Source organism: Hyla sarda, chromosome 2, assembly GCF_029499605.1.
Source record: "Hyla sarda isolate aHylSar1 chromosome 2, aHylSar1.hap1, whole genome shotgun sequence".
Lineage (NCBI taxonomy): Eukaryota > Metazoa > Chordata > Amphibia > Anura > Hylidae > Hyla > Hyla sarda.
This window is the reverse complement of record NC_079190.1, coordinates 69,842,334-69,854,215: the sequence shown is the minus strand read 5'-3', so window position 1 is coordinate 69,854,215 and position 11,882 is coordinate 69,842,334. Positions and strand designations below refer to the sequence as shown.

Sequence of the window (11,882 nt, the reverse complement as noted above, 5' to 3'; positions counted from 1 at the left end):
CAAAACGCTTGAGTGGGCGTGGTTCATCGGAAGTTGGCGTCCTAGGCCGCATGCGCACTAGGAGTTACCATGTGATCGCTGCCCAGCTCGGCTTTTGGCTCCTCCCACACCGGTGACTGATCACATGATCCTATCGACGTCACCGAAGGTCCTGTCCTGCTCATCTTCCTGGTTGCGGCGCTGTCACCGGTTCTGTAGACATGGACCGCTTCTCGTGGTGCTCGGGGCTGCTGGAAATAGACGAGACCCTGGTGATCCAGCAGCGGGGAGTGCGCCTGTCAGACGGGGAGGACAAGGTGGGCATCGTTGGTTGTTCTGTAATAATGTTCTCCAACCTGTGGCTCTCCAAGTGTTGTAGAACTACAACTCCCATAATGCCCTGACAGCTGGAGTTGTTGTTCTGCAGCAGCTGGGGACCACTGCACTCTATAGTCTCTACAGCAGTGCTGTGCAGCTTCTGTATGTACTCTTTAACATATTCAAGATCTCTGCTTGTTGTCATTGAATTGTAACCGTCATTGTTTATTAGAGGAGGTGAACTGATACCCAGTGATCCCCCTGGCAGAACCGCATAAGAAAAAACGTCGCTTATATGCAATTCTTATTTTATTGTCCTCCATAACTCTTATATGACGTGTTTCATGTTACACCAATTGTTTGTGGGACCAAATTTTAAGGGAAAAAACTAAAAACTGGGGTTTTCATTAAAAGAATTATAACTTTTTGAAAGGGAAGGAGCTTAAAGGGAACCAATCATCAGATTTTACCATATATAACACTTGGTAATGCATTTATATATGGTAAAATCTGTATCCTCATCGTCCTCGGGGGACATTTTTGCCCCCAGGAATGGTGAGGATAGGAAGTTATAAAGACCCGCCCCACAAGTAGTCCACTGGGCGGGGCTTTTATTTACCAGCTCCCTTTGCTCCGCCCCTAAGCAGATGGAGCGGTCTAGTGGGGACAAAACCACAGACCGAGGGGACGAAATCACAGCCGGAGCAACAGGTGCTGGTAAGTAGTGCTGGCAATATGATCAAAAATGAGTATCACGGTATTTTTGTAAAGTATCACGGTATTTCACTGTATTATTTTTTTTTTTTTTACATTGAGGTGGCGTAGCGGAACTGAATGGGCTTTTGGAACTAAATGATCTGAACACTGGGGCAGTGGAGTACCCTTTTAAATAGATGTAACAAACAACCCTACAGCCTCCAGCTGTTGCAAAACTACAACTCCCAGCATGTTGGACTATATAGTAGTGTATAGTATAGGTCAGTGTTTCCCAACTAGGGGTGCCTCCAGCTGTTGCAAAACTACTACTCCCAGCATGCTCGGACAGCCGTTGGCTGTCCGGGCATGCTGGGAGTTGTAGTTTTGCAACAGCTGGAGGGCCTTCTGTAGGTATGGTATATTATACAGACCCCTGTCCATCCCAGAACCCTGACTCACCTTCCCAGTTGCTGCAGGGACTGTCCGGGGAGGGAGGTTCGGGCCATCCATCCTTCCTGTAGTGTCTGGCGGCATTCCGGGTGGAGGGTGAACCGGTCCGGGCTGTCCTTCTCCTGCGGTCCTCTTCTCCACCCCGGGCAGGCTCCGGCCTAGTAACGCTGCATAGACGCTGCTGTGCAGTGACGCCCGTGCGCAGCGACACACCTGACGTCACAGCGTAGCGGCGTCTATGCAGCGTTACTAGGCCGGAGCCTGCCCGGAGTGGAGAAGAGGACCCCCGGAGAAGGACACCCCGGACCGGTTCACCCTCCACCCGGAATGCCGCCGGACTCTACAGGAAGGATGGATGGCCCGGACCACCCCCATTACGGGTAAGTAAAATTTTTTTTTTATTGACTCGGAGTGTGGGGTATAGCGGTATGGGCAAAAATCCATTCCGTGGGAGAAAAAAAAAACGGTATCCGGTTCATACCGATATACCGCCCAGCACTACTGTTAAGTATAAGTCCCTGCCCAGGGGGGCGGGGGCGGTGTGTCTTTATAATTTCATATCTTCACTTTCCTGGGGGTAAAATGTCCCCTAAAATCTGATAATTGGTTTCCTTTAAAGTTGTCCTTTTCTGACCCCTATAACTTTTATTTTTCATATACAGGGCTGTATGAGGGCTAATTTTTTGTGCCATGATCTTTAGTTTTTAGAGGGGTCCTCTGCCCCTAGACATCTTATCCCCCATCCAAAGGATAGGGAATAAGATGTCTGATCGCGGGGGGCCCGACGCTAGGGACCCCCACAATCTCTCCTGCAGCACTTACGTTCACCAGCTGCACGGAGCGAAGAACACTCCGTAGCTGATGACGGCCTCAATGCAAGTCTATGGGACGGGGCAGGGCGGCCGTCATGCCGCCTCTTATAGGCTTGCATTGAGGGGGCGGAGCGTGATGTTACGAGGGGGCAGTGATGTCACGATACTCTGGCCCTTGTATCGTCCGTCATCAGCCACGGAGCGTTCTTTGCTCTGTGCAGCTGGTGAACAGGGGGCTGCAGGAGAGATTGTGGGGGTCCCCAGCAGTGGACCCCCCGCGATCAGACATCTTATCCCCTATCCTTTGCATAGGGGATAAGATGTCTAGGGGCAGAGTACCCCTTTAATGGTACCATGTTTTTTTCACTTATTGATCACTTTTTATTTATCTTTATCTGGTATATGAAGTTTCCAAAAAATCAGCAATTCTGGACTCTTTAACGTTATGTTTTAATAGTTTGGACCTTTTATTTTATTTATTTTTTTAAAAAGTGGGAAAAGGGGGGCGGTGATTCAAACTTATTAGGGAAGGAGTTAATTCACATTTATTAACGCTTTTTATTTTTATTTAACTTTTTTTTGTTTAGTCTCCATAAAGGACTATTACATGCAATCTTTTGATTGGAAACACTGTTCAATGCTGTGCTTTAGCAATAGCATTGATCAGTGTTATCTTTCCCTTTTTTTTTTTTTTTGGACAGCCTGCCTGAGCCAGACTGTATAGAAAGAGATTCACCGAGCAGCACGGATACAGGTGAAGGACCTCCAGCCCCATCTTAGTTGATCGGGACCCTGCAATTGCACTTCGGAGGTCCCAGTCAACCCACAGATCTTTTAGATCCTGTGATGGACTTTAAAGAGTACCTGTTATCAAACCATAGTTTCTAAACTACCGTATTTTTCGCCGTATAAGATGCACTTTTTCTTCCCCAAAACTGGGGGGAAAAAGTTGGTGCGTCTTATACGGCGAATACACACCTATTGCGGCGGTCCCTGCGGCCATCAACGGCCGGGACCCGCGGCTAATACAGGACATCACCGCCCCCCCCTTTTCCTACTTTTTTAATTTAAAAAAAAAATAAAATAAGGTCCAAACTATTAAAACATATCGTTAGAGTCCAGAATTGCTGTTTTTTTTTGGAAACTTCATATACCAGATAAAGATAAATAAAAAGTGATCAATAAGTGGAAAAAACATGGTACCATTAAAGGGGTACTCCGCCCCTAGACATCATTAACCCTTCAGACGCGGCGATCAAATCTGACCGCCGTGTCCGGGCATGCTGGGAGTTGTAGTTTTGCCACAGCAGGAGGCACCCTGGTTGGGAAACACTGGTCTATAGGACTTACCAACAAAGACAAGTACACTTCTGGAATGTTCACTGGATAGTTCCTTTCCCCTTCTCCTGTGGATAACAGATAATTAAAATAAATAAATAAAATAGTAATACGGCTCAGATCCCAACCATAATAGCAGGAGCCTGGCTGTAGAAGCTCAGCATACACTTATGTTATTTTTCAGTAATTAATACTCAAACATGTAGCAACCAATCAGATCACTTCTTTCACTTTTGAAAAGGCCTCTGAAAAATGAAAGAAGCGATCTGATTGGTTGCTATGGGCAACTCAGCAACTTTTCCTCCGGACAGGTTTTGATAAATCTCCCCCATTATTTCTTGCAGACTGTACCAAGTAGTTAGAGCCGTTATCACAGCCGAGCGTTGCCCATTCTGTGCATGCACTAAGCATGTGATGTGCTGGGACTTGTAGTTCCACAAACCTGGAAGAGGTGGCGTTGTTAGGCTGGGTTCACATCACGTTTTTGCCATACTGTTTTCAATCAGTTTTTCTAAAGAAAACCATATGGCAAAAAAACGGATGGAACAGTATGGGAAAAAGTAAACCGTATGCGTTTTAAAATCGTATACTGTTTTTAAAAGTGCGTTCAGTTCCGTGCATTTTTATTAAAAATAGACCCATACGTTTTTGAAGATTCCATTTTGAATGGGAGGGGTGTTGGGTGGGGACTTTAGGATAAAAATGAGCATGTGCAAAGTAAAAACAAACCGTATATGGTTTCCCGTATGGAACCGTATACATGTGCGTTTCCCATTGACATCCATGTTTAAAAAAACGTATGCGGTTGCAGTACGGTTTTTAAACCGGAGACAAAAACGTGGTCAACAACGGTTTTGACTCCGGTTTAAAAACCCTACTGCAACCGCATACGTTTTTTTTTTTTTTAACATGGACGTCAATGGGAAACGCACATGTATACGGTTCCATACGGGAAACTGTATACGGTTTTTACTTTGCACATGGGCATTTGCATCCTAAAGTCCCCACCCAACACCCCTCCCATGAAAAATGGACAACATTTTCAAAAACTTATGGGTTTATTTTTAATAAAAATGGACGGAACTGTATGCACTTTTAAAAATGGTATGCGGTTTAAAAACTCATACGGTTTACTTTTTCCCATACTGTGCAATAAGTTTTTTTTGCCATAAGGTTTTCTTTAGAAAAACTGATTGAAAACAGTATGGCAAAAACGTAGTGTGAACCCAGCCTCACATGGCAAGTCCTCTAGATGGCAGTATTTGCAACAGTCTCTTTTTGACACTTCTGGTGACTAGGGTCCTATGTATCGAACATATGCAGAAAGATAAATCCACTGGTTTTGGCGTAAGTCGGGCTTGTATGTCTCAGCGCATTGTCTTTGCTGTATAGTGAAGCGCGGCCTTCTGTGCTCTTCTATACAGCTGTGCAGGTTGGAGACACCAAGTCAGGGCTTTACACTGTGGAGGACATTTCTCTTTTTTTTTTTTAACCACTTGTTACTTGTCTAGTGTACTACATCTAGATCAGTATTTGCTTCCCTATGGATCAAGATACATTTTTTTTAATTTTGTTTATTTTTTTTTCACCAGAGCAAGTTTGAGTCGGGCACACTTCTCCTGACAACCCACAGGCTTATGTGGCGAGACCAGAAGAATCATGTGAGTTCCACCATTTACTATGTTTTTAGTGGTTTTGAAGGAGTTTTTTTTTTTTTTTGGGGGGGGGGGGTCAGACCTGCTTCTTATAGTGCTGCCCATGGCCAGTTATTTCCCTCTACGATCATAGCAAAACGTACATGAAAAAGCAGTATTCCCCAACCTGTGACTCTCCACCGCAGTGCTTTCCAACCAGGGTGCCTCCAGCTGTTACAAAGCTACAACTCCCAGCATGCCCAGACAGCCGTTGGCTGTCCGGGCATGCTGGGAGTTGTAGTTTTGCAACAGCTGGAGGCACCCTAGTTGGGAAACACTGTTCCAACTTCCATCATGCCCGGACAGCCTTCAGCTCTAATGTATGCCATTGCGTGGGCATACTGTGGTAAAAACATCACCCGTAGACATCACAGTATACTTTTTATGTGGGATGCCTCTGCATGTCAGAGAAGCTACATTGATGTATACCAGTCTGGGAGAGGCCGAAAAGGCATCCTTTTGCCCGCTCTCAGGTTAATGGCATCCTGTGGCTAGCAAATAATGAAAACATAGCATAAAGGGCCAGGGCCAGATTAAGGCTGCCTGGAAGACGGAGCACTTCATTATGATGGCTCCCCCAACAGTTCCCCCACATTAGGTTGGCTGTACAGTTCCCCCTCATTAGGTTGTAGTTCCCCCACATTAGGTGCAGTGTAGTCCCCCCCCCCCCCCCCACATTAGGTGCAGTACAGTTCCCCACATTAGGTGCAGTGTAGTCCCCCCCCCCCCACATTAGGTGCAGTACAGTTCCCCACATTAGGTGCAGTGTAGTTCCCCCCCCCCCCCACATTAGGTGCAGTACAGTTCCCCACATTAGGTGGTGTAGTTCCCCCCCCCCCCACATTAGGTGCAGTACAGTTCCCCACATTAGGTGCAGTGTAGTCCCCCCCCCCACATTAGGTGCAGTACAGTTCCCCCGCATTAGGTTGTAGTTCCCCCCACATTAGGTGCAGTGTAGTTCCCCCCCCCCCCCCCACATTAGGTTGGCTGTACAGTTCCCCCGCATTAGGTTGTAATTCCCCCACATTAGGTGCAGTGTAGTGTCCCCCCCCCCACATTAGGTGCAGTGTAGTTCCCCCCCCCCCACATTAGGTGCAGTACAGTTCCCCACATTAGGTGCAGTGTAGTCCCCCCCCCCCCCCCCACATTAGGTGCAGTACAGTTCCCCACATTAGGTGCAGTACAGTTCCCCACATTAGGTGCAGTATAGTTCCCCACATTAGGTTGGCAGTATAGTTCCCCCACATTAGGTGCAGTATAGTTCCCCCACATTAGGTGCAGTATAGTTCCCCCACATTAGGTGCAGTATAGTTCCCCCACATTAGGTGCAGTACAGTTCCCCCACATTAGGTGCAGTACAGTTCCCCCACATTAGGTGCAGTACAGTTCCCCCACATTAGGTGGCAGTATAGTTCCCCCAACATTAGGTGCAGTACAATTCCCCCCACAGACATACAACCTTCAGTCATATACAGTGTATGGCTGGAGGCTGTATGCCTGTTTATTGCCCCACTTCAGTGTTCCGACCTCTGGTCCAGAGTCACGATCTACTGCTATGGCCTATGGGCCATAGCAGTAGGTCCCGGGAGCGGTGGTCGGAACACTGAAGATGACGTGCTGGATACTTACCATGTGCGCGTGTCCTCCTCACTGCTCCGCTCCACTCTGTGTTACTATGGGCGCACGCCCGGGATGTCAGTGACGTCCCTGCGTGTGCTACCTCCCTGCAGCCCCTGCGTTTTTAAAGTTAACGCGGGGCGGCAGAGAGGTAACATCCTTGTGTCCTGAAAAGATTTTTCGGGACACAGGGATGTCCCGAATGTGACGGGGGCCCCCTGCGGGCACGGGGCCCGGAGCAGGCAATCCATGAGCGCCAATGATGATCTGGCCCTGTAAAGGGCACTAACCATATCTAATGTCTTCAATTATTTCCTTACGGACATCGGAGCTGCGGGATGGCGAGGACAGACGTTCACAGGGCGCTCAGAGTCTACGACCGTTTCATGCGCAATGATGCACTTCTGCAGGCCGCAAGTAGTGCGTCATTACGCATAAAATCGGTGTAGCCTCTGAGCGCCCTGTGAACGTCTGTCCTCACCATCCTGCAGCTCCAATGTCCATAAGGAAAGAATTGAAGACATTAAATATGGTTAGTGCCCTTTCTTCTACGTTCTTATTATTTGCTAGGTAGTATTTTTTCATATTGACTCATAGGGGGAGAGTTATCAAAACCTGTGTGAAGGAAATGTTGACCAGTTGCCTATAGCAACCAATCAGATCGCTTCTTTCATTTTTCAGAGGCCTTTTCAAAGTGAAAGTAGCGATCTGATTGGTTGTTATGAATAACTGGGCTGCTTTCCCTCTGCACAGATTTTGATAAATCTCCCCCGTTGTGTCTATGTTGTGTACGTCTGCCTTGGATGTCTTATGGGCATGGGGTTGAGATTCCAAGCCATAAATGTCCCAGATGGAAATACACGTGCTGAATTTTGTTGCATATTTTTACTGCGTATGTATCTACCTAGTGAAGTCAATGGGTAGCAAAATCAGCTGCAGAAAATTCACAGCAAAATACGCAGAAAAATACCTACCGTGAATATTCAGATGTTCCCTTGGTTACACATAACAACACTTTTTTTCTTTGTATTTTAGAATGTATTTCAATTTTAATACTTTTAATCCTTTTATCTGCAGGATTTCTGTATTGGAATTCCACTATCTCAGATTGTTTTCTCAGAAGAACAAGCGGGGGGAATTGGGAAAAGGTAAATATTGCATAGTAATATGAAGAGACACTAGCAAAATGCACAAACTTGGAGTTGGGGGGGCCGCGAGTTGGTTTTAAAACAGCGTTAGTCCTTCCCTATCTGCAAGAACACTGCAGGTGCTTGACAGTATCAGTGCTTTACAGTTGAGTCCGAATAGCACCAAAGGACATTATACTACATGGGAAGAGAGACGCGCTGACTTTTTAATCCTTTTTGTTGTGGGAAATTAATAAAGATTTACCTTTTTAATATATAGGAAATTAGGGTATTAGTGGACCACTGCGGTGGTCTTTTGGTGAATTGTTTGGATTAACCCTCAATATATTGGTCTATAATGGAGTAGATCTCTAAAAGAGAGCCCCAAATCTCCCCTGCTGCATGGATCGTGGGGTCAGTACCCATTCCATGCATTCTCTATGGGAGCACCAGAGATTCAAGGACGTTGTACCTATCTCCTGCAATCAGACGCTTATCCCCTATCCCAGGGGGCTCTAACTTTGTCCCTCCATATATTTCAAAACTTTATCTCCCAGCATGCTGGGAGATAAAGTTTTGCAACATCTGGATGGCCACAGTTTGAGACCCCTGCCCTGTCCGGGGTCTCAAACTGTGTTAAATGCTGGAGTCCCCCTTTTTAAGGGGAGGCAGAGTACATGCTCAACTGTCCTTTCGATCTCTCCTCTCAAATTGTGTGCCTGGCAGGGGTGGGCACCAGGGTCCCATGTCCCACCCTTTGGTGGGGTCACAGTGAATGGGTGATAAAAGCCTTAAGCTATATTTTCCCTTTTTAGGGTAGGGTCACACGTAACAGATCCACAGCGCATTTCACGATGCGGATCCGCCGGTGACCCGACCCATTTTGTGCCTTCAGCTGTTGCCACAACATGCGCAGTACACTCTTACATCACGGCTACTCTGCAATGTCACAATGTCCCAGCTTCCTGTAAATTTCAAACGGGAACCCATCCGGCCCAGGGATGAGTTTCCCAAAAAAGATTTTAATGGGGTACTCCGCACCCCTAGACATCTTATCCCCTATCCAAAGGATAGGGGATAAGATGTCAGATCGCCTGGGTCCCGCTGCTGGGGACCCCCTGGATCTCGGCTGCTGCACCCACCTGTACGGCTTCCACCTCACACCGGCAAGGCTGGATACTTCGTGACATCATAACTCCGCCCCGTGTGACGTCACACCCCACCCCCTCAATGCAAGTCTATGGGAGGTCCGTCTCCCCCTTGTCATGGCCACGCCCCTCATGACATCACATCCATGCCCCCTCAATGCAAGTATATGGGAGGGGGCGTGGCTGCCGCCACGCCCCCTCCCATATACTTGAATTGAGGGGGCGGGGATGTGATGTCATGAGGGGGGTGGCCATGACGTCACGACGCCCGCACCCAGCGTTCGGAACAAAATATTCCAAATGCTGGGGCAGGGAAGAACCCCTTTAACAACCCACCAGTAGTTGTGAGCCATGATGTTATCCGATTATTAGTGGATAGTAGATAGTGAAGGTGCTGCAAGTCCAAGAATGTGCAATTGCACACCACAGCCAGCTCTCACCTCTTATTCTAGATGCACCGTCCAGCACGAATAGCTTGTTATGAAGCCAAATGAACACCAGTTACAAGAAGCCAATATTCCAGCCGGGGGGAATCGAGATAAAACTTAAACTTTATTATTGTAGTATAATATCCCTACATCCAGCAACTAAAGGTAACATGATCATCGGATCTGACGCGTTTTGGTCACATGCACCTTAGTCATAGATCTATGACTAAGTTCCATGTGTACGAAACGTGTCAGATCTGGTGCTCATGTTACATCTAGTTGCTGGATGTAGGGATTTTATACTACAATAATAAAGTTTGCTTTATCTCGATCCCACTGGCTGGAATGCCTTTTGCAACTAGATGAAGGTGGGTCCCTGGGTGACTGCCATTGGTTGCAGATATGACATGTTCACCTCTGTATGTGCACAGAAATCAATGTGGATGTAGGGAATAGAAGAGATGTATGTAAAGCAGTGGCTCCTAAATACTTGCCATGGTAGTAAACTATTATAATCGGCTTTCTTTATAGTGCCAAAATTGTTGTCCATCTTTACTCTGCATCTCCGAACAAGGAACCTGGACCATACCAAACCAGCCGCTACTCATATGTCAAGTTGTCTTTTAGAGAACATGGTCAAATTGAGGTAAGTGGCCATTGGGCCTTTAATAACCTTTATTAATTACAATTTACTTTAGTATTTATCACTTATCCACGTGATTAGGGATAAATCTGTGATCACTGTAGGACCGACTGCCGGGACCCCCACGATATCTAATAATGGAGGATCCAGAGTTCTGTCGTGAATGGAGATGCCATGCGCTTGCACTATTATTGCTTCATTCATTGCTGTGAGACTGACTGAGATCTCGCTCGCGTATTTCAGCCAGTTCCATGTCTATGAATAAAGCGGCGATCACACAAACACACTGCATCTCCATTTATGAGGGAAACTCTGTTCTTGTGGATGATCCGGTGGTTGGACCCCCAGCAATCACACTTTTATCACCTATCGTTTGGATAGATGTTAATTGCTTTTAGTGGTAAAACCCTTTTCAGTGACCTTATTAATCTGTTTACGGTTATTCAGAGATAGGAAAACATATCTTCCAGAAACGGTCACTTCTGAAGTGAATGTACCTGAGTTGTTATACCACACACAACCTGAGGAAAGGTGTGGTGCTGTTTTTGGAAAGAAGTAAATATATTTTTCAAATGCTGGATATCCCCTTTAGAGGGGTACTCTGGTGGAAAATTAATTTTTTTTTTCATATATACTGGCTCCAGAAAGTTAAGCAGATTTGTAATTTACTTCTATTACAAAAATCTTAATCCTTCCAGTACTTATCAGCTGCTGTATGTTCCAGAGTAAGTTGAGTTGTTTTTTTCAGTCTGACCACTGTGCTCTCTATGACACCTCTGTCCATGTCAGGTACTGTCCAGAGTAGGAGCAAATCCCCATAGCAAACCTCTCCTGCTCTGGACAGTTCCTGATATGGACAGAGGTGTCAACAGAGAGTACGTTGGTCAGACAGAAAAAAAACAACACAACTTCCTCTGGAGCATACAGCAGCTGATAAGCACTGGAAGGATTAAGATTTTTTAACAGAAGTAATTTACAAATCTGTTTAACTTTCTGGCACCAGTTGATTTGAAAAGAATTGTTTTCCACCAGAGTATCCCTTTAATGGTGAACTCGGCAACTTGTGATTTACTTTATAGTAACTGGAAGTACAGACTTCTTTGAGAATCGCAGACGTTTTAATGAATATGCATTTTTTTTAATTTATTTTGTATTATTCTGGACATTCGGCAAAAATTCACAAATCAATTATATTTAAGTAGCCCCTAAAGTTGTTGGCAAACACATGACTTGTTCTATGTGCTTGGGTGCAGTTTAATCGACGATTGTCTGAGGAGCTGACACAGAAGAGGTGGGAGAGGGAATCACCCGCTATTCAGATGAGAAAAGGTCCTCAGGTGAGAATAATAGCCGGTATACATGCTTCTGTTTATGGTTGCCTTGGCCTGAGCCTATGATATGTAGATTACACGCATATATGTCCTTGATATCTTATTCTTTATAGGCATAAGCATTTTTACTTATTTGTTGTCCCCAAGCTTTTAATTTGGCACTGTCATTAAAACTCATTTTTGCTATTGTACTCCTTATGGTAAATAAAAAATCTTTCTAATGTACTTTGCTTAAAAAATGAAGTTTTCCATGTTTTATTTGTGTTTAAAAAAGATGCCACTAAGTGTCTCCCTACTTGTC

General features: G+C 45.7%; 1 protein-coding gene across 1 annotated transcript in view; it reads left to right on the top strand.

Moving 5' to 3' along the window:
• Window positions 1–63: 63 nt before the first annotated feature.
• VPS36 (vacuolar protein sorting 36 homolog) overlaps window positions 64–11,882 on the top strand; it is a 41,419-nt gene continuing 29,600 nt past the window's right edge. Inside the window, exons 1-5 of the mRNA XM_056562020.1 lie at window positions 64–296; window positions 5,186–5,254; window positions 7,982–8,052; window positions 10,139–10,253; window positions 11,504–11,587. Of these exons, the coding sequence (XP_056417995.1) occupies window positions 201–296; window positions 5,186–5,254; window positions 7,982–8,052; window positions 10,139–10,253; window positions 11,504–11,587 (435 nt within the window). The 5' untranslated portion in view covers window positions 64–200. The remainder of the gene's footprint in view (window positions 297–5,185; window positions 5,255–7,981; window positions 8,053–10,138; window positions 10,254–11,503; window positions 11,588–11,882) is intronic.